At 43.4% G+C, this 23,527-nt stretch overlaps 2 protein-coding genes across 2 annotated transcripts in view; one reads left to right on the top strand and one right to left on the bottom strand.

Moving 5' to 3' along the window:
• Positions 1 to 212: 212 nt before the first annotated feature.
• On the bottom strand, positions 213 to 5,867 carry nrbf2b (nuclear receptor binding factor 2b; the record flags this gene model as incomplete). Its single annotated transcript, XM_080834488.1, has 6 exons — positions 5,693 to 5,867; positions 4,255 to 4,339; positions 3,838 to 3,878; positions 1,848 to 2,024; positions 912 to 1,103; positions 213 to 542 (listed from the first exon to the last, which is right to left on the bottom strand). Exons 1-6 carry the CDS (start codon positions 5,720 to 5,722, stop codon positions 213 to 215), a joined length of 855 nt encoding a protein of 284 aa, XP_080690614.1. The 5' UTR covers positions 5,723 to 5,867.
• An 8,333-nt stretch (positions 5,868 to 14,200) lies between these two features.
• LOC308362922 (protein-glutamine gamma-glutamyltransferase 2-like) overlaps positions 14,201 to 23,527 on the top strand; it is a gene marked incomplete at both ends in the record, with an annotated part of 14,659 nt that continues 5,332 nt past the window's right edge. The window contains 9 exons of the mRNA XM_080835648.1: positions 14,201 to 14,210; positions 17,516 to 17,686; positions 18,130 to 18,378; positions 19,096 to 19,214; positions 19,492 to 19,620; positions 20,248 to 20,425; positions 21,159 to 21,294; positions 22,081 to 22,190; positions 22,289 to 22,531. Of these exons, the coding sequence (XP_080691774.1) occupies positions 14,201 to 14,210; positions 17,516 to 17,686; positions 18,130 to 18,378; positions 19,096 to 19,214; positions 19,492 to 19,620; positions 20,248 to 20,425; positions 21,159 to 21,294; positions 22,081 to 22,190; positions 22,289 to 22,531 (1,345 nt within the window). The remainder of the gene's footprint in view (positions 14,211 to 17,515; positions 17,687 to 18,129; positions 18,379 to 19,095; positions 19,215 to 19,491; positions 19,621 to 20,247; positions 20,426 to 21,158; positions 21,295 to 22,080; positions 22,191 to 22,288; positions 22,532 to 23,527) is intronic.

Here is a 23,527-nt window from a genome sequence, read left to right as displayed (position 1 = left end):
CTCTCCCTCTTTTCCTCCCTCCCTCCCTCTCTCCCTCCCTCTCTCCCTCGCTCACTCACTCCCTCCCTCGATGCTGCTTAGAGTTTCTCTCTCCTTCCCTTCCTCTCTTCCTTCCTTCCTTCCTTCCTCCCTCCCTCCCTCCCTCCCTCGATGTTGCTTAGAGTTTCTCTCTCCCTCCCTTCCTCTCTTCCTCCCTCCCTCCCTCCCTCCACTCAGAGTTTCTCTCCGTCCAGGATCTCCTGCAGCTCGTGCTGGATGTCCTCGGGCAGCTCCAGCGGCGGCAGGTCCTCCAGCTGGTACTCCTGCGTGGGCATCTCCAGCGGCGGCAGCTGAGGGATGGGAATGTCTTTGGCCTTGCGTTCCTCCGCCGACGGTTGCCGCGGCAGCACCCACAGCTCCGAGCGCTCCACGTCGAAGTCGGCGTCGTCCGGCTCCGCGTTGCGCTTACGCTCGCGCTCCCGCTCCAGTTCTCGCTCCCGCTCTCGTTCGCGGCGGCGCAGGCGTTCGTTCTCGGCGCGCAGGGTGTCGTTGTCGCGCTTCACCTTCACATCAAAACACACCTGTTTAGGCAAGCCTATAACCTGCAAAGGTCCTGCCAACTGAAGTTGTTGCTGTTGCTGTATTATGTATTATTCAATGCTTTATTCACTGTTGTAAGGCGACCTTGGGTTTCTTTTTTCAAGTCAAGTCAAGTCTTTTATTGTCAGATACACAGAACAAGAGAGTTGGACTGGGCACTGAAATGCTTATGACAGGACACCATACCACACTACCATAACCTAACAAGACATAACATAACATATAAACATAAAAACATATAAGTACTCCAACATGATATAACATGAAAGGAGTTTCTTGAAAGGCGCCCTATGTTAAAATGTATTATTATTATTATTATTATTATTATTTACCGTCTCGTTCTCCCCCAGCAGGGTGTCGACGAGCCTCCGCAGCTGGACGATGGTGGTCTCCTGCTCCTCCAGGCGTGTCTTGTCGTCCTTGTGCGCCTTGCTGCCCCCCGTGGGACAGGTGTCGGGTGCTCCCCGCGGGGCTCCCTTGTGCTTCAGCAGGTACAGCCAGGTGTCGTACTCACCCTCTGGCACCTGCGTAGGGTGCGACAAATTGAAATGTTAAATTTGTATCTCAACTGTTAAACCAAATGAACACGACGTTCATATAAGTTTAGTGACTTTATTCACGTTCAGAACAGGACAACTCCGTAGCTGCCATTCTCATTGCGCCCGGTCAACAACTGTATACAATCAAAAACACAGCGCATGCGTAGATGCGTTCCCAGGGTCAAAAGGTAAAACACCATGAGGGAATAAACAAGTTAACATCAACATATTGAAGCGTCTTGGGTTGCATTTCGTTCGAACACACATAAAAATTAATTTGGAAAATTTTTGTGAGTTTTAGAGGTGGAACGCAGCATGTGAAAATAAGAAAATAGGCTTTTTTCTCATTTTTTTTCTTCTTAAATGTTGCACTGTTTGCATGGATTGTAACACTTTGAGCACCCAGAGAGATCAATATGCTGGAACTGTGTTTTTTGATGCACCCTAACCCACATGATGGTGTGTCTCACACACACACACACACACACACACACACACACACACACACACACACACACACACACACACACACACACACACACACACACACACACACACACACACACACACACACACACACACACACCCACCCACACACACACAGAACACACAGACACACACAGACACACACACACACAAACACACAACCCCACCCACAGACACAGACACAGACACGCGCACACGCACACGCACACGCACACGCACACACACACGCACACACACCCTAACCTGCGTGGGATCCAGCGCGGGTGAGAGTGTGAGCTGGGAGGCGCTGAGGTCGGCGTTGGAAGAGCCGGTCTGGAGGACCCTGGGCTTGCTCTCTCGTTTGGAGCGCTTCCACCTCTCTTCAATGAGGCGCTGCTGTTTCACGTGACTGTCCCTCTGGAGCTCCAGAGACAGGCGAGCCTGTACCCCACACACACACACACACACACACACACACACACACACACACACACATTAGCACCCATCAGGGACACACACACACTCACATTAGCCTCCATCGGAGACGCAAACACTCGTACCCCACAGAACACACACACTCACATTAGCATCCGTCAAGGACACACACACACTCACATAAGCCTCCATCAGAGATGCAAAATATCACAAAACGCCTTCAAAAACGGACTTTCTAATGAGTAATAAGTCAGCACGGGTATCAGAAACAACAGTCGCTTTCAGCACAGGTTTTGCACTGTTGTATTGTATTGTTTTGCACTGTTGTACTTATTTGCACTGTTGTATTGTTTTGTGTTGTGATGTATATATGTGTAATATGTGTAAGCACAGTGAGAGCCACTGCACCAAGACAAATTCCTTGTTTGTGCGAACTAACTTGGCCAATAAAAGCTGATTCTGATTCTGATGATTTGCCTTCAAAGCATTGGAATTTCTGGACTGTGTGTGATGAGATATTGGGCCCCTGTTCAAGCACTCCAGCTCAAATTCTTTAGAGGGATGAGATTATAAATCTGGTCTGGAGTCAGCTGTTAATCTGGCACAGGTTGGATGAGAGACACACACAAACACACACACACACACACACTAATCTGGCACAGGTTGGATGCATCGGCACCCCTTGAGGGCCAAATCTGTTCTTGAGTCAGCTGTTAATCTGGGGTGCCAAACGTGTCTCCTCTCACGTGTGTGTGAGTGTGTGTGTGAGTGTGTGTGTGAGTGTGTATGAGTGTGTGTTCTGGAGTCATCTGTTATCTGGGGTGCCAAGTGACTGACTGAGCAGAAGAAGCCCACACCCTCTGCTCCCCCTCTCGTTACATGCAGGAACACAAACACACTGTGTCCTATTTATACGTCACTTAACAACGAGCTGAATCTGCCTGCATCAGCATAGAGTGTATGGACTCACAGAGTCACAGGACATAAAGGCTAACCTGCTTAATGCTTATGTGTATTACACAATCAGAATCAGAATCAGAATCAGAATCAGAATCAGAATCAGAATCACAATCACAATCACAATCAGAATCAAAATCAGAATCACAATCAGAATCACAATCAATCAGAATCACAATCAATCAGAATCAGAATCAGAATCACAATCAGAATCACAATCACAATCAGAATCAGAGTCACAATCACAATCACAATCACAATCAGAGTCACAATCAGAATCAGAATCAGAATCAGAATCAGAATCACAATCAGAATCACAATCACAATCAGAATCAGAATCAGAATCAGAATCACAATCAGAATCAGAGTCACAATCACAATCACAATCAGAATCAGAGTCACAATCACAATCAGAATCAGAATCAGAATCAGAATCACAATCAGAATCAGAATCACAATCACAATCACAATCACAATCACAATCAGAATCAGAATCAGAATCAGAATCAGAATCAGAATCAGAATCAGGCTGGCACTCCCCAACTCCTGCTCTTCTAGGGTACTACTGTGTCTTTAATGAAAGGACATCAAACCAGCTACTGCACTCCATCTCTTGTGAAGTGCCAATACAGGTGCAAACTATAATATACCTGTATTAGGCACAATCACTACTATGCATGAGCTTTCATGCCCTGCCAAGGGACAACGGATGAAAACTACCTAACCTAGCTAATACCGGTGCATTTACATTTTTCTGGGAAATTGTATCTGTTAGTACAGGCTATTGCACATTGAATGTGTTGTCAGACAAAGCTGAAACAACACGAGAGTTTCAAAAGCCGTTGACGACTGTCCAACCAACCTGTTCACATTCTGTCAGCTTCATGGCATCCTTCAAGAGATCTGAAACAGAGACATGTTGATGAGGGGTAATCCCTCGATATCTCTCATAGTTAAAACTGACTAAAAAATAAGAACTAATATAGTCAGTGGGTAAATAGATAGACAGACATCCAGTGGTGTAGTCCTGGGTTTACGCAGGTGTACGGAGTATACCCACTTATTTTTCAGTCAGCATTGCGTATACCCACTTCTTAAAGCAGGGCGTTTATCCTGTGCTGTATGGGCTGCTTAAAAAAATTACATTTACATATACTCATTTAGCAGACGCTTTTGTCCAAAGCGACGTACAAGGGAGAAATTAAGAGTATACCCACTTCTCCAGGGACCACTTCACCACTGCAGACATCACATAAGCTTTGAGAGGAAATGTACGAACCTGCTGCCTTTCTGTGACACACTATGGCTTCTTCATATTTCCCAGCTGCCAGTAGGCGATCTGCTTTCCTGCATTGTTGGTGGGCCTGAAAGATTAGATTAGATTAGATTCAACTTTATCGTCATTGCACAGAGTACAAGTACTGAGACAACGAAATGCAGTTTAGCATCCAACCAGAAGTGCAAAATAGCAATAAAAGTGCAGAGTATGTGCAAATGTAAAGTGGAATAAGTGACTAAATATGATATGTATAGTAAGAGATAGAATATGACACAGAATATGACACAGAATTGTGATATAAACAGAATTGAGACTAGCAGCAATTGAGGTAGAAGTGACGTATGATAAGTATATAAAGTGCAGGTGTAAGTATACTGTGTAAGTATACTCTGAAAGAGCCGAACAGACTGGCGTTTAACCCATTAGAGATACTGTTTCATATACGAGTTTATCAGCACGTAATTCAAAACCAGACCAACCTAGGGATTAAAGCCCTCATGTTATATCCATTAACCGTTAAAGGTCTTAAAATATTTGGCAACAACTTACACACATCATGAACCCAAATACAGTTTCTTGTTAACTTCGTTAAAGCTAGGTGTTTTACTTTATAAGTCGTTTCATCCTGCCTAGTTGCTAACTTGCCATCCAAGCTAACGACCACTTGAAGCTTGCAAACTCTGCATGCTAGCTAGCTGCCTGCCAAAAAAACAGAGGAGAGCTTCTTATCCCAAAACAACATGACATTTCATAACCCTTTGTTTATTTCGCAACACAAGGCTAGCTGACGTTAGCAATAGTTAAGCACATTCTTTCGACTGTCAACAGTGTTGACAAACTGTCACTGCAGAGAACAACAACACCACGAAATATGACAGAGGACGTGGCAAATTTTTAGCAAGGGGCTCGTGTAAACTTTAAGCTAACTTTGGCTAGGTTACGTTAACACTTGGTAGCCACCTATCCTAGCTGAACAGATTGTCTCAGGTTCAGTGACAGAAGTTCAAACACTGGGCACAGCTTAATGGGCATATTTCCCTCGTTATGTTAAAAATCACAACCTCTAGACTCTTTGGGCTGAGAGATAACCGCTACAACTTAATGACAGTCAAGGATGGGCCGAATACCTCGCTCTTTAAAAAGATTTGTATCCTAGGTTAGTTAGCTCGGTCGCTACCTAGCAGCAAATAATACGAAGGGCAGCCGCTCCATAGAAAACTGGCAGCTAAATCTGCTTCATTACTGTCACTGTTTATGGTCTGTGTGTTCCGACAATCATATGAAACAGTGACCCGGTGTCAACTTGTCGTTTTGTCTGCTTTGTTCGGGACAAGGAGAGGGCATGCGAGGCTACATGGCAAAAGTCAACTAGGGACAGCTAGCTAACAACAACAACGCTAGCTGGCGAGGTTAGCTTGCAACATATACACAAACTTACGAGGTTAAGAGGACTTTCCACCACCTCCATTCGTTAATCTTCACAAGAAGTATCCACATGAGAATAGTTTTAGCTCCAGTGAGACGCTCATTGATACCCTTACTTTGACCGGGACCAGATATTCTGGTTTCGCCGGACAATTTAAGGAGCAAATTTGAGCAAAAAACAACTTCCCTTATGACTACACACCGAAAATAAGTGTGTGACGTCCGATAAAGCCGTCACTTCCTCTTTTCGCTTTCGGTCAGAATCAAAACAGCCTCGCGATATTTCAGTTTCAAGTGCCCGTAATCAAAGCTACAGCTTACAAATGAGATGTTTATCATAACAAATACGCTTACTGGAATATGGTAATATATAAAATAGCCTATCAATACATTGAGTACCCTAATGTAAGATTAAATGTTATCTTATGTAACGGATCCCCGTATATGAAGTGGCATTAAACTTACTGCTGATGAAATAGTTGTTTTATTTTCTACTTTTCTCCATCAAACATTCTATAAACTTTCACAACTGTCACCACCGTAAGAGCTTTAGCCTCATACGGGTCCATTAAATCATTAAACTTTACAATCTCTGAATAGCATCCATCCGTAACTAATTCTCCAGCCCACTGAGAAGTTAACATTCAACCTATATACAAATCTGCGATACCCAAATCAACACAAAATAATAGTCCTTCTATGGGGCTATTTACATCTTACACATGCACACTATTAGGTAATATAAATAAGGCTTATAATGTAGTTAAGTCACTTTGGACAAAACTGTCTGCCAAATACCTTAAACATAAACATAGATCATATTAACATAGCACAAAAAGTAAGGAAATTTGTGTTTCGTAGATTATATGTTATAGATTATTATTCTTTGTTGTGACAATGCTTCTCGGCAATAAAATGTATACCGTTGGAAAGCCTGTTTAGTTCCCTATTAAATGGTGCCGCATTTGTAAGGAACGTGCATTTTTAAAGATGAGCAGCACAGCTGAATACGTGGGTTGCGCCCATGACAAATCTGCCAAAATTCTCCTATATAAAACACAAATGCCCTTACTTTTTGTTTTATGTTTAGTTATATTGTTCTCCCAAACGATCAATTCATATATGTGGGCCCGTTTGTAAATTGTGGCGCGTTCTAAAATCCTGCTCAGTTTTGGTACATTTATCATCATATGGAATAAAAAGCACGACAATATTCATATGTCACTTTTTCAAAACATTTGGGCAATCCACCCTAAATTGATGCAATAACTTTTCCAAAAAACAAAAACAGCTTATTACTGTACTTCATTTACTTGCATGTAGTGTGTAGGGCAGACGCCCCCGGCTTCCGGGGACAGTCCCCGTTTTTCGCTTACAAAGACACAAACTTTACATTGTTTGGAGGTGTTTACGTGTCTGAAGATATTGACTCAGAAATATGGTCACCTTAATGTCAGTCTCTGAAAACATCTTGCACAGGTCCGGAAGCTCCTACAGTGAAAACAAACTCGTCGCCTTGGTAACAAATACAGCTTCCACCAATCGACCTGTCGTCAGTAGCGATTTCTCCGGTTGGTAACGAAGCGGTTGGATAAAAATCAATTAAACAAACATGCCTGTTCGAAAACCAAAGAAAAATCGTGCGACTGTGGGTGCTGTTATGGCACGTCTCTCTGGTTCGAGCAGTTTCAAACTGAACACAAAGTTACTAGATACCGCAGAAACTTTTACCGTCCTCAAATGTTACCAGAATATGAAGCTGGGCGAGCTGAGATGTGCCTTGGAAATGGTGGCGGGGATTCCGATGGACCTTCAACGACTCAGCTATCTGGACCAAGGTACAGCTTAGTAAGTCTACCATGAATCAAACTAAATAGCGCAATAGACTATCTCATTAAACGGAACGTTTATGAAGGTTGAATAGCCTGATAGTGGGAATTTGTGTGTAAGAAGAAAAAAACTGTGAAACCTTGTTTACCATAGTCATTCCCTATACAGCATGTATTATGCTTTGAGGTTTGGTCAATAAACATATTTGGAAAAAAAAAGAAGATATATCTGTAACTCTCTTGCCCGCTCTCTTTCTCTCTCTCTCTCTCTCTCACACTCTCTCACGCTCTATCGCTCTCTCTCTCTCTCTCTCTCTCTCTCTCTCTCTCTTTCTCACACACACACAAGGAGATTTAATAGACCAGACAACCATTGACCAGAATGACATTATTCCTGGCACCACTGTCACCATGGCGATTTGGCCTTATAACAGGTGGCGAGAAGTTGTGCAAGCTGCTGCATCAGGAGATGTCTCGAAGGTGAGCTCACCAATGAGTAGCCTACCTTATTTTAATTAGCTGTTAATCTCTACTAATAAATGTTGTGATTGCCAGACTATTGCCAGACTTCTTGCACTCTCCACTTTCTTCTTGGCACTATTGTAACAATTCACAGCTCCTCTACATACTACTTTGTCAAACTTTCATAGACCATTGCACTGTTTGTTTTTATATTGTATTGTGTTTGTTTTGTATTGTGTTGTAATGTATATTATGTGTAATATATGTGTAAGCACATTGAGAGTCAGTTCACCAGGTCAAATTCCTTGTTTGTTCTAACTTACTTTTGGCATTGGCATTTTACTTCATTACTCCCTGTCACTCACAGCTGAATAGTTTGTTGTGTCGGCGGACTGTAGTGAATGGGTGTGGAGATGAGGCGAGCTACTGGCGATCTCGCCACCTGTCCACTGCCCTCTACATCTGTGCCCACCGAGGGCACCTGCCAGCACTACGCTTCCTCTTGCAAAGCGGTACGGTACAGCCTCATACACGCACACATACACACTCTTTCTTTCTTTGTTTTGCTCTCTCTCTCACTCTCACACACACACACACACTAACAAACACACACACACACACACACACACACATACACACTCCTTCTTTCTTTCTTTTACTCTCTCTCTCTCACACACACACACACAATAACACACACACACACACACACACACACACTCACAGGCAAGGTTGTAATTTAATGAGTGTAGTCCTCAACTGTCCACCAACACTATCTTTCCGTCTTTTTTCCCCTCTGGCTAAATGTTATTACGTCCAACTCCACATGACTGTCTTTCTCTCTTTCTTTTCTTCTGTTCCTCTCCGTGACACATAGGAGCTGACCCTAAGTCAGTTGTCTAGCTAGTTTTTCTTGCTAATTTCATTCGAAACCTGTGATGCGATGTTTAATAGGAGAAAAAATAAACCTCCAGTGTAATGGTAACTGTCACTTCTGTTCCTCTCTCCATGCCTCTCCACTCATAGGAGCGGACAAGATTCCAACACACACACACACACACACACACACACACACACACACAGAGAAACATAAAGCAAACTATATTCTTAAGAACTTACAGGTTATCACTTGATCATTCATAACAAGGATAATTATATTATTATTAAATATTATTATTAAATATTATTATTCAATATTATTATTCAATATTATTATTCAATATTATTATTCAATATTATATTCCTCTCCATGCACTCATAGGAGCGGACCCTAAGTTCCAGACCCCGGGGGGTAGAGGTGTCCTCCACGTTGCAGCCGCTCAGGGCCAGGTGTCGGTCCTCAGAGAGCTGATCCGTGCTGGGGCTCCTAAAGACCTGAAGGACCGAGCTGGGGTCACGGCACTGGAGGTGGCGCGTGCCACGGGCCAGCCGGAGGCCGTGCAGCAGCTCCTGGTCGCTAAGTGGGAGCACCGGGCTCAGGGGCTGCATCTGTCGCCCTACCTTGACCCCGCCGAGTTGTTCGCCCACCAGCAGTTCGACTCGCAGCTGCGCACGTGGTACTGCGGGAGCCACGCCCAGAGGTACAGCGCCGAGCTGGGAGGCCGGCTGGCACGCAGCAGGCCGAAGAGCGCCTTCGACACGAGGCGCAGTACCTCTCCTCGCCACACGGTGGCGCCACCCGAACGTGACACTAGCACGGCAGCACAAGCAGCTGTAACGACCAGCAACAGAGGGGGGAGAGCCAGGAGGAAAGCATGGGGAGATGAGTGATTAGGGCCTCTGAGGAGAACAGGGTCGGTCTGTAATAATGTGTGTGTGTGTGTGTGTGTGTGTCTGTAATAAGGATAATCTTCCTGAGACAACACAAGTCTCAGCGTGTAGCGTAGGGACATTTTATCCTGCAGTTAAGTTCCACACCTGTGCAACACTCTACCCTTTAGTACTGAAACTCAATGCTACAACATGCATGTTATCGGAACAGGCGAGACATATATTACAAGCATAACAAGAGACTCAGCCAATATACACATACTCAACATACCTGAGGAGGAAAGGGAGACATGATGTTTTCGAGCTGATGTTGTAACCTTCCAGGAAACAGCATAATGGTGTTATAATCAATTGATATCATGTGCCATTTGCAAAGATTCAAGTTTAGTACATACAAAGTAGCATGCCTCTGTTCAATAGATTAGGCAGCTGCATAAAAAATGATTTACATTTAGATTTAATGATTAGATTGGATTTAGTGTCAGATTTAGGCTTGATTTGTGTAATTATGTGAATGAGACATTTCATACATCTGGTATAAAGATATACTACTCCAGTTTGAATTGTGATGTTTTTATTATTATTTTATAATGTATGAATTTCATACTATTACATACTACTGCCAGGTTATATGCTCCTGAGGATCAAACACAGGCCAACACCATGTTCTACCACACAAGCTGAGTTACTGATGTGTTGACAAAGTGGGTCCACTAAATACCATTTAAACTGATTATCAGGAATACCATGTATAATCAAGAATGGGAGCATTCAGAGAATGCAAACCTTCCCCTTGTGACCTTGACCTTTGACCTTGACATCTGAAAATCTAATCAATTATTGCCATTATATTACCCATTATTATATTATATTATATTATTATATTATCTTTCCACAAAGTTTGATGGAAATCGGTCCATGCGACAGACAAACAAACATACAGGGGCGAAAACATAACCTCCTTGGCGGAGGTAATAAGTATAAACCTAGAAAAGTTCCACCAACACACACACACAGACACACACACACACACACACACCAAGTTTCATCCGTGTTGTGTCATTCTTTGGATGTTTGGGGCTGAGAAACCTCTCAAGGGTGTTGACGGTTGCAAGAGTTCTCTGGGTCAGGAGAAGTATTGATACTCTTCAGTCACGTGCAGTGGTGGAAGAAGTACTGAAGTTTAGTACTTAAAGGGATAGTTCGGTTTTTAAGACATGAATCTGTATGGCTTCCCCGTCACCAGTGTCATGCAATCATCCATCACTTACCCCCGACAGCGTCCTGTGAGCAGAGTTCTCGTCCAGTTTTGGTCAAACCGAAAGTTTGTACGTTTTTTTTTTTTTACGGAGTTTTAGAGTCAGAGTGAAGCAGGACTGATGAGGGAAAGGTGCCAGTAACTCTGTGTTGAAGCCTGTGGGCTTAAGGCCTTAAGGCTTTTGTGTTATGTTTGACAACCTTAGTTTGTAAGAGTTATGTAAGGATTAATAAATGAAACTGTTTTACTGAAGAAAACACCCTTGTCGTGTCGCTTGGAAAGCTGGGCGTTCACAACACACGCACACACAAACGCACACACAGACGCACACACAGACACACACACAGCAACCTGCACAAATAATAACATGGAGCACTGCAGTGGCAGCAAGAACTTACAGAAGACTTCAGTACAGACTTGAATGGGTAATACTGTACACCGTCCGACAATAGGTGCTTATCTTAAAGTGAGTGAGAGAGTGTGTGTGTGTGTGTGTGTGTGTGTCTTACCCGGCTGACGTTCTGGCTAATCTGAGTCGTGTCACACATGATCTGCATTCAGCGAAGCGATGACAAACGGATTGTCATTCTTCAGGTTGGTGTGTCCCTCCAGAACAGCCTTCTCAGAGGCTCCATTCATCTGTATAAAAACATGACGATGTGTGTGTGTGTGTGTATGTGTGTGTGTGTGTGTGTGTGTGTGTGTGTGTGTGCGGAGGTGTGTGTGTGTGTATGTGTGTGTGTGTGTGTGTGGTTGTGAGTGTGTGTGTGTGGTTGTGAGTGTGTGTGTGTGTGTGTGTGTGTGTGTGTGTGTGTGTGTGCGGAGGTGTGTGTGTGTGTATGTGTGTGTGTGTGTGTGTATGTGTGTGTGTGTGTGTATGTGTGTGTGTGTGTGTGTGTGTGTGTGTGTGTGTGTGTGTGCGGAGGTGTGTCTTCACAGGGGTTCCATTCATCTGTATAAAAACATGGATGGTGTGTGTGTGTGTGTGTGTGTGTGTGTGTGTGTGTGTGTGTGTGTGTGTGTGTGTGTGTGTGTGTGTGTGTGTGTGTGTGTGTGTGTGTGTGTGTGTGTGTGTGTGTGTGTGTGTGTGTGCGTGTGCGTGTGCGTGTGTGTGCGTGCGTGCGTGTGTGTGTGTGTGTGTGCGGAGGTGTATCTTCACAGGGGTTCCATTCATCTGTATAAAAACATGGATGATGTGTGTGTGTGTGTGTGTGTGTGTGTGTGTATGTGTGTGTGTGTGTGTGTGTGTGTGTGTGTGTGTGTGCGTGCGTGCGTGTGTGTGTGTGTGTGTCTTCACAGGGGTTCCATTCATCTGTATAAAAACATGGATTTCTTCAGATGGGACAGCAGAGGATGACGACACACCTTCTGTCTCAGTAGTGATGCAATGGTTGAGGGGTCAGTCACACACACACACACACACACACACACACACACACACACACACACACACACACACACACACATAACAGACACGAGTGATTACTTGAATGCACACCTTCTGACAGAGAGAACGTTTTAAGATCACTATTCAGTTCGATCACACGTGTGGAACGCATACCAAACCAGCTATTTCTTCGTAAGAAAAGTTGAAAAATAAAGTAGTGTTATATTTGGATGATATTTGTTGCTTTTGTTGAATATATGTTGTTGTTGTTTACACAAATCAGTGAACAGATCAGCCTAATGAGGTCATATTGACTTAAAGGGATAGTTCGGTTTTTAAGACATGAATCTGTATGGCTTCCCCGTCACCAGTGTCATGCAATCATGCATCACTTACCCCCGACAGCGTCCTGTGAGCAGAGTTCTCGTCCAGTTTTGGTCAAACCGAAAGTAGTCCGGCAGGTTTGCTAGACCCAGCAAAATAAAAAGTTTCTCTTCCCAAAACATTATGTGTTCAAAAGAGTGATATATTTGCATCCCAAAAACATGGTAGTGGAAAAAGTCACACCTCGTTATCACTTAAGGGGGTAAGTGATGCATGATTGCATGATACTGGTGACGGGGAAGCCATACAGATTCATGTCTTAAAAACCGAACTATCCCTTTAATGATGAATTAACAATTACTATATGAAGAACTTTGTGTGATTTTCCTTGAAAGTACATACTTATCTTCGACCCATCAACAGGTACAGGTAACGAAGAACCAGATAATTAGCAAAGACTTACAGTTACACTGGGAACAGGGAGTAATGTTTAAAAACACTCATGTGGAAATGCCACGGTTGGGTTTCCTTCAACCCTGAGTCAAAAGTGAGAAAGTATTCATACTTACTGAGACAGAAGGACCCATCCTAACCCTGGTCTGCGCTCCTTCTTAAAGCTTTCTCTCTCTCTCTCTCTCTCTCTCTTTCTCTCTCTCTCTCTCTCTCTCTCTCTCTCTCTCTATCTCTCTCATAGTCAGGTTGTGCGTGCTCAGGATCAGCCTTATGAGGTAAAAGTGACGATAGTGATGAATAAACAATTACTTTACAAAGAACTTTGTGTGTACATATTATTCTTGAAATCATCATCTGTTACAAATAAAGAAGAGCTCGATAATTAGCAAAGACGTACATTTACACTGTACCATAGAGTAATGTTAAAAACACTTAAATTGGCTTTCATCCAACCCTTCTGAGGAACTGCCACAGTTGGCTTTCATCCAACCCTGAGTCAAAACTGAGAGAGTATTCATACAAGCCTAGACAAAAGGGCCCATCCCAACCCTTAGCTGATCTCCTCCCAGAATGCACTGCTCTGGAGCAGATTAATATTAAGATCTATTGCAAGGAGAGTTCAATGGGTCTCTCTCTCACTCTCTTTCTCTGTCCCTCTCTCTGTCATGGTCAGGTAGTGTTAGCTATGCAAGAGGATGTCACACAATAATGTGTGGATGACGAAATCTTGTTTGATTTCCTCATCAGGGGCTAAGCGAGGCGTGTGTACTCTTGTCAGAAAGAGAGCACCTCTGACATTCCTGGGAACCAAAATCCAGGGCATGACAGGGTTTAAAAAGGCGACAGACACACACACACACACACAAACACACTCTCTCTGTGCAGATTCATACTTGCTGGGACGACACACACTCTCTCCCTGCAGATCCACACTTGCTGGGTCGACACACACACTCTCTCCCTGCAGATCCACACTTGCTGGGACGACTATCTAAACTACATCACTAGGAGAAGAGAATACTCATACTCTCAACATCAACTATGGCCCTTGGTAAGTCCCTTATAATGGGAAACTATTTAAAACAATGAGCAAAATTTTGTCAAGTGAAATACGCTAACATTTGTCATTTCTATTTAAAATGAGATTAGAATAAGACTTCATTCATATTTTGTGTTTTAAGTGAATTGTGGCACCTATCAATATGGAAGCCTGGAAGTATTGATTATTTAGTCCGATTACAGAATCCTTCAATTACAAAACTTTTAAAACAGCAAGTGTTAAACTAACTTAAATAATACGAACAAGTTAATATTATACATCATGTTTTTTATCTGTGAATGTATGGAAATTAAGGATTCTGCTTGTGATTTTCGGGAAAAGTCGTTTTTTAAAAGTTTTTATGAGGTCAAATTAAATAAACTTGCCTAACTGCATTGGACTTTGGAGTGTGTACAGATGAAGTCACAATGATGACAGGCAGGCAAGTTATCACCTCTCCTGGGGGAAGGAGAGGGTCGTGGTGGGGGGGATTTCCTTGGACACAGGGGGCCTCCGGGGCAGAAAGGTTAAAAGTGCCGCTTTAAAACAATGAGATTAATTTATCGAGTGAAATACACTAACATTTGTATGGAGAACTTTTCAAAATATATACTTAAAGTAATTTCTATTTGAAAATTGAGGGGGGTAATTCCTTGGACACAGGGGGGCAAAAGGTTGAGAGAGGGTGCCTCTGCAGGATGATACCTGTAAACATCCAGATTACTTCCAGTTGTGTCAAATGTATGACTATTTGAAATATTTAAGAAGTGAAATGAACAAAGATCTCTAGGTATCACTGAAAAAAACAAATATATGCCTTAAGACATTAGGACTTCGTGATAAAAAGAAACCAACGGGACAATAACGTTTGCCTATTACTTCAGCTCTTTATTTAGCCGAACATTAACATCTGAAGGTATTTCAAGATTAAATCTACGTGAAAGAAATAGTTAATTTCTATTCTTGCAGGTTTTACATTTTAAGATTGAGGTCCTTACTCGTAAATGTGTAACGCGAATACACCATGGCATCTTACATTGGAACCTGATGTTGTTTTCAATTGGCTAGAATAGATCTTAACAGGCTTTCGAAAGGTGGCAGCAGCAGCAGCAGGTAGCCATTTACAGGTCCAGGTGTAGGACACTTTAACAGGTCCAGCTGCAGCACTGCTTTTCACCAAAGATTTCAAGAACCATGGCCCCCTGGGGTCCGTGGCCCCCTGGTGGTCCGCAACGGCATTGAAGGGGGTCCGAGACATGAGCCTATGTTGATCGGTTCTCCATTGAATTTTTTTATTTTTATAAATCCGTTTTGATATTTCAACACATTTCCAGATTACACTGACAAGTGCTGCAGGCGGAATATCAGGGTTTTTCCTGCATAAAGAAAATGTAGGCGCGCGCCTAAGCCGTTTTCCCGAACGCCTATGAAAAATCCCGAGCGCCTAAAGGCAAAAAAAAAAGTCTGCGATAAAAAATAAACTGTCATCCAATTCAGCTTAATGGTGTTTTAAGCGCTCACGTTGAATTCAAGCAGCAGCAGCAGATCCCGCCTCCTTACCCCTCAGCCAATTGAACAGAGGCTTCTCCAAGTTTGCCAGACGTTAGTCACTATAATTTTTTTTTTTTGTATAAAGCAGCTAGCAAGCAGTTGCCTACATTATCTTAAAAAAAAAACAATACTTTGATAGTAGGCTTTAAGTTTTATTTAAGCAGTGTGTGCGTGAACCTATATATCCTATGTGTGATGGTAAGACTAATATTAATGCCATATATACAATAACTGATTTATGAGAGCTATCCAAAGACTGGTGGCTGCCGATTTAGCAGTCAACCTACCTTACTCTGTACGTGTAGATGCTTTACAGGTAGCTGTAAGCCATTAGATGCCTGGGAAATATTTAGTATCTATAAATATCAGCTCACCTTTATCTTTTTAACCAGATTTGTAAACAGGTCGCGATCAACAGGCTCAATAGGTACAATAGGCTACCTTGGTTAAAAATCGAATTACGGTAGAGTCATGCTAGCATTGCGCTAAATAATTAGGCAGCTAACATTAATAAGTGGTGTTTACATAAAGTCACTTATTGTATATGGCATAAATATTATTCTAAAACACCTTCACTAGTTGTTTTAAGCAGATTTGTGAGCAATTCATCACGTATGCAATGCACGTCAGCGAATATGTTCTGAATAGTATGTTTCAAGTAGGCTACAGCCGAACTCTCGTTCTGTTTTGATCAATAGTAATCAAGTTGATAAGTCTGATCTATACGCAACTGTGAGGTGCGCGAATGGACAGAGCCAATCACTTAATTACTCAACCTGCGGATGCATCCTGACTTCATCAGTCGGCGGTTTTAATATTCATGGCTTTCAATTTATTAAAATATCTGCTATGTTGAGAACTTACACAGGTGTAGGCTATTACTTGATTTGTCTACGCGTTTTAACGAGTACCAGTAGAACGCAAGGCAGACAACAGCATTGGTTTTGAAAGCTCAACTCGTTTGTGTTGCATCTGGAATATAATAATACTGGTGCGGTTGAAAACTGTCGTTCCACTGCGAGGGCCAGCCCGACGTACACGAATACACCTGTACAAATGCACATTAAATTTCCACTCAAAATACTGTCAAAAGTTTGATTATCGATTTCCAACGCAGCCTCCATTGGTGAAAATAATGGTATTAGGTTTGTATAATAAACATGAATAGTAATAATAGATAAACTTGACTTTCATAATTCGTGTGTTCCATTTCTGACCACTGGTTAGTTCTAGATTCTATTGATATAGATTTCAGTAGTTTGCATACCTTGATCTTGAATCTTTAAACCATACATGATAGCACCATGGGGCTTGGACTATTGTCAATATATTAGCCTATCTATTTTAATTTAAAGTGGAAGCAAAATGATAACCTCAAGCATAGCCTCCATTATTTATGAAATGTTAAAAAAAAAAACATTGATTTCTGCTGATAGGTAACACAGACTGTGCGCAATTTTTTGGGGGGAGCACCGAAGAGCCATTTTGACCCAGGAAAAACCCTGAATATGTGCGCGGGGGAGAGGGGGTTGGCGACGGCGGTTAGTGATCCACCCTGATAACTGCACATATTAAAGTGTTATAGGCAGAATATCTGTGCGGGGGGAGGGGGCACCTGTGCATGAATATCAGTGGGCCGCAAATTACTTTCTAGTCAGAAGGGTGGTCCCTGGGACAAGACCAGTTGGAAACCCCTGGTCTAGACGCAAACTCGAATGGGAAAAACTCACATTTAATGGAGTATGTTTTGGTATGATTTCTGGTAGAGATACGCACGATCCGGCTGCGCGTCAAGAAAAACAATAGGGACCACCACACTGACGACGTCGGTTTGAAACGTCTGATGGTGCGACGTGGCCAGAGCTTCAAAATCACTCTCAAGACCAACCGGCAGTTCCAGCCTGATACCGACACGCTCATTTTTACTGCGGAGACAGGTATGTTTATGTATCATCATTCATCATTAGTATCAGTCACACAAAGAATACAGTGCATACAGCTTTATCTACATGTGTTGATAGCGATGCCTACAATTTCCTCATTCATGTTTTATCAGTCTTTATGCATCAACATTCAAACTGCCATTGCATAATACATTTGACTGGACAACGTGTGATCTTAAAAGCCAAGTCTCCCTATGTGTATTGTGTTTGTTTTTGTATTTATTGTGATTTTTGTATTTATTGTGATTCATGTTTGTTTGTAAGTGTAAGCTACTGGATGACCTTAATTTCCCTCGGGATCAATAAAGTATCCATCTATCTATCTATCTATCAACTCATCCTCTATTTAAAACCCTACCCACATCATGAATATGCTCTGTCATGAACAGGCAGCTACATCACACTGGAGTTAACAGCTAAGTATGCTTTCCCCTCAGGGCCCAAGCCATCGGAAGAAAAGGGCACGCGTTGCGTGTTTGGTTTGCCAAACACGCAGTCGACGGGTGCAAAGAAAGCATGGACAGTACGGGTACAGAAGAATAAACGACGTTCCTTGAAGTTGGACATAAGCAGCCCGGCTGATGCCAGCGTGGGCTTTTACCATCTGTCCGTCAGTGAAGGGTCAGACGCCTCCCCTCAGTCCATCACCAGGATGATGGTGCTGCTCTTTAACCCCTGGTGCACAGGTATGTGTGGTGATTTGTAGTATTCCAACTCCAGACCACTAGGTGTCAGTAGTGCTACTTACATACAATAGAATAGCTACTACTATGGTAAGAGCAGCGGTAATAAGTTAGCCGGACGATCGATATTCGACAGATATTCGTTTTCGAAAGACGTGTTCGCATTCTGATTGCAAATATATTCTCATCTCATATCCTCATTTAGATTGCTGTAGTAGTTGCCAGTGGTAGGCAACTACACACTACAGGTGAAATCTTCCTCATATCTGCCATCATAGTGAAACAGCATGCATTTAAATATTTAAAATATGCACCAAAACTGAACCGAAAGATATTTGGCTGATATCTGGCATTAGTAAAACAACATGCGGATCTAACAAAGTAATGCGATTTCCGTCATGGAAATAAAAATAATATAAAAATACAGTTCTTTAGTGAATAGAACAAAACAGTATGCACTTCCTGAAGCACACAAGCACAAGCAGACATGCGAGGCTCATATGTAAACAAATGTATGCTGATGTGAGGTGGCCTATACACACAGACAAATGTTATACTTCTATTCCCCTGTTGCATTGGTCTGAAAACTAACCGGCCTTGTCTGCATATGTTTGTGCTCTATGTTTGTATGGATGTGTGTGTGTGTGTGTGTGTGTGTGTGTGTGTGTGTGTGTGTGTGTGTGTGTGTGTGTGTGTGTGTGTGTGTGTTGATGGATACAGAGGACTGGGTGTACCTCCCAGAGGCAGCTGAGAGGAAGGAGTATGTGATGGCTGAGGAGGGCATCATCTACAGGGGATCTGCTGACCACATCGGCCCCCTTGCCTGGAACTTTGGGCAGGTACGCTAACAGCACATGTGTGTTTTATGATTCTTTGAGAACTAGCCAGTGGGGTGTGTGTGTGTGTGTGTGTGTGTGTGTGTGTGTGTGTGTGTGTGTGTGTATGTGTGTGTGTATGTGTGTGTGTGTGGTGTGTGTGTGTGTGAGAACTAGCCAGTGGGATGTGGGATGTGTGTGTGTGTGTGTGTGTGTGTGTGTGTGTGTTTGTGAAAACTAGCCAGTGGGATAGCCATGGTTGTTCATGTGTTTGTGGATGCTGTCTTGGCTGCTCTTTCAGTTTGAGGAGGACATGTTGGACATCTGCATGAAGCTGCTGGACATGAACCCCAAGTGTGTGAAGGACGCTGCTGAGGACTTCTCTGCCCGCTGCAACCCCATCTATGTAGGGAGGGTGGTCAGTGCCATGGTATGAACAGGATTTTTGTCTCTCACACACACACACACACACATACACACACCCACAGCCCCCCCCCCCCCCCCCCCCACACACACACACTCACACAAACTCACACACCCCTACACACACACAGGGAGGGTGGTCAGTGCCATGGTATGCATCGTTGTTCTCTCTCCCTCTCTCTCACCCTTTGTGAGGTTGGGACATTGTTGTATTGTATTATCTTTAAAAACATCTGTGTGGTATTTGTTTCCTTATTTCCTATAATTCTTGTTTAGTTCGATCAATCTATCTAATTTGAGCGGAAAGCACTTTGGTACAACTTGGTTTTAAAATGTGCTAGATAACCAAAGTTGACAACAGCAGCTCACTGCTCTGGGTTAGTGTGCTTCACTTCACTGTGTGCTGTGTGTATCACTACCCTGGATGTGTAAAATGCAGAGATCAAATTCAGAGTGTGTGTGTGTCACTATCTCTGCCAGAGCATAGTCACTTTCACTTTTTACACTTTTTTTATTTGACTTGCTTGATTTGCAACAGATCAATTCTATGTTTCAAATATATTTATTGGGAAACACATCATACATAGCAGTGAAATTGGCAGTTGACAGCAACATGTTTCCTTTTCCCCAACAGATCAATTCTAATGATGACCGTGGTATCGTGGCGGGCCGCTGGCAATCACCGTACTCGGGCGGCACGGCCCCCACCAAGTGGAGCAGCAGCGTGGACATCCTGCGGAGCTGGTACAACAGCAAATTCTCCCCTGTGAAGTACGGACAGTGCTGGGTGTTCGCTGCGGTCATGTGTACAGGTGAGAACTGGAACTGTGTGCGTGTGTGTGTGTGTGTGTGTGTGTGTGTTTGTGTGTGTGTGTGGGTGTGTGTGTGTGTGTGTGTGTGTGTGTGTTTCTGTGTGTGTGTGTGTGTGTGTGTTTGTGTGTGTGTGTGTGTGTGTGGGTGTGTGTTTGTGTGTGTGTGTGTGTGTGTTTGTGTGGGGTGTGTGTGTGTGTGTGTGTGTGTGAACTGGAACTGTTGTTAACATATTACTTCTATTGTCTAATTTCCTGTCTGGAAACATTCATTGATCTGCAAGAACTCTATGGTCACCGTGTACTATCTGATTTCTGTTCTTCCTGATGTTAAACAAAGGCTTCTGTACTTCACAAGATGAGAGCAGTCCTTTCAATCATAGAACAGCCAGGCTATGATTTAGGTTATTTCATACTGCTTGGCTAGACAGTCAACAGTACAAATATCGAGGTCTCACTGTGTTTCTCTGTGTGTGTGTGTGTGTGTGTGTGTGTGTGTTTTTGTGTGTGTGTGTTTCTGTGTGTGTGTGTGTGTGTGTGTGTGTGTTTCTGTGTGTGTGTTTCTGTGTATGTGTGTGTGTGTGTGTGTTTCTGTGTGTTTCTGTGTGTGTGTTTCTGTGTATGTGTGTGTGTGTGTGTGTTTCTGTGTGTTTCTGTGTCTGTGTGTGTGTGTGTGTGTGTTTCTGTGTGTTTCTGTGTCTGTGTATGTGTGTGTGTGTGTGTTTCTGTGTGTCAGTGTTGAGGTGTCTGGGCATCCCATGCCGTGTGGTCAGCAACTTCCAGTCTGCCCACGACACGGATAAAAACCTGATCATCGATGAGTACTACACAGACCACGGGGTTCAGCCTAAGGAGAGCCATGACAGTGTGTGGTGAGTGTCTTATTAGAAATGCAGAAATAACAGTCCCGCACCGCTTCAGACATTCAATCTCAAGCTACGTACCCCCCCCCCCCCCTTAACACACACACACACACACACTTACCAAAGGTGAATTAGAAGGGTGTGCTCGTGTACATAATTCTGGCTGAATTTGAGTCTTAAATTGTTTCCACACAGTCTGTGCCTGTATTTTGTTTTCATGCTCGTCAGAGCTGAGAACCCACTCTCACATAGGTACGTCGTGTCCAAGGGCTTCGACGTCTTTTCACTGAGATGCGTAGTTATGTCACGTTTGCCAATGTCTGTCACACAGAGTTGATTTGTACTCAAAAAAAGCTAGTAGCTTGGCTAGCAACAACTGTACTGCTGCTAACATCCTGATCCGAGGAAGACTTGGGAGAGCAGACTGGGTTGCTTTCGCCGGCAGGTGCATGCTCGCTTTTTTATGCCTTTAATTGACAGAGCAGTGAGAATTGTGACAGGAAATGAGAGGGAGAAGAGGTGGGGAGTGGACAGGAGAAATGGCATCGGGCTGGATTCGAACCCGTGACCTCCTTGAGCGTCAAGCCCGAATGTGGTCGGGGCTAATGTTTGAGCCACAGTGCCCCCCTGTATGCCTTCTACTTATAGTAGTTGTTGGTGTCTCTCTGATTAACTCTTTTAAACAATTAAACAATTTTTAAGGGACAACCAATATTAGCTACCGCTTCTCTACACAGGGGATCAGCGAGTGAAATTCTGACAAGGGAGCTAACCGGTGTGTGTTTGTGTGTTCAGGAACTTCCACGTGTGGGTAGAGGGATGGATGAAGCGGCCAGACCTCTCTGGGGATTCAACATACGATGGCTGGCAGGTGCTGGACCCCACCCCACAGGAGCAGAGTGCAGGTAACACACACACACACAAACACACACACACACACACACACACACGCACACACACACACACACATGTACAAGTTACTGAAATTCCTCGTGTCTCTTAGGAGTGTTCTGCTGCGGTCCGTGCCCTGTGAAGGCTGTTCGCGAGGGACACATCGACTGGAAGTACGACGTGCCGTTCGTCTTCGCTGAGGTCAACGCAGATCAAGTCATCTGGATGCTCATGAAAGACGGCTCTAAACACAGGCTTCACACTGAAACCAGTAATATTGGCCAGAACATCAGCACTAAAGCTGTAGGCACAGACAGACGGGAGGACATCACAGCCAGCTACAAATTCCCAGAGGGTGAGGGGAACATCACACACACATACACACTGGCTTACCTCACCATCACACACACACACACACACTGGTTCACAAAGACCTCAGTATCACACACACTGGCTAACACACACATACACACTCAGGGTTGACACACACATACACACTACACACTCAGGGTTGAATGAATGACAGTCTTAAAGGTGATATGCGTTGTTGTAACTTTGTTCAAACTAAACAATTAACTAAAATATCAACAGAATACAAAGAAATAACATCTTTGACATGATGTCAAAGACAGAAATGCCCTGGAAGACGAGATATCTATTGCTGTTAGCATGCTAACCCAGCCTGGATACCAGCCTGAACTCCGCCCACAAAATTTTTGGTCTGGGAGATTCAGTCTGGAATCGAGTTAGTTGGGAGAGATTTAACGTTTCAAAAAGGTTGAAACGCAATCTAAACCAATCAAATTGTAAGGGCGGGCTTTATACGTTGATGGACAGATATAGATAGAATATACCGGAATATACATCGAACAAAGATGGCGCCGTCTCGGGAGCTTAGTGGGACATATTTTATATGATTTAAGCTATCTACACGACTTTTTTATGTCTACATTGACTCGGTTAGTTGTGTATACGCAAAACGAGTGTTGCCGAGGATTTTAGGTCCTAACTAAAGCACTCTAGACCATTATTGATCGGTTATGCTAACGCGTTGGCCAACAAAATCATTGAAACTAATGGTAGCTTCTAGCCTTGAGTGCTAATTAAGTAACGTGAGCAGGCATATCTCAGCAGATATTGACAGCGCATTCATTTTGAAAGAGGAACAGAGAAACGCGATCAAGGCATTTGTCGATTGAAAAGATGTTTTTGCCGTCCTTCCTACGGGAGCAGGTAAAAGTTTAATCTGTCAGATGGTAATACTACGTTGCTCTGATTGGTTCTAGGTATCCAATTCAGCGAAGAGGAATTTTCTTTCCTGGTTCGTTGAAACACGCCCCATAATCACAGC

The sequence above is a fragment of the Sprattus sprattus genome (assembly GCF_963457725.1).
Source record: "Sprattus sprattus genome assembly, chromosome: 3".
Classification (NCBI taxonomy): Eukaryota; Metazoa; Chordata; class Actinopteri; order Clupeiformes; family Clupeidae; genus Sprattus; species Sprattus sprattus.
The sequence above is the reverse complement of the archived record's forward strand: the minus strand, read 5'-3'. Positions and strand labels throughout refer to the sequence as shown.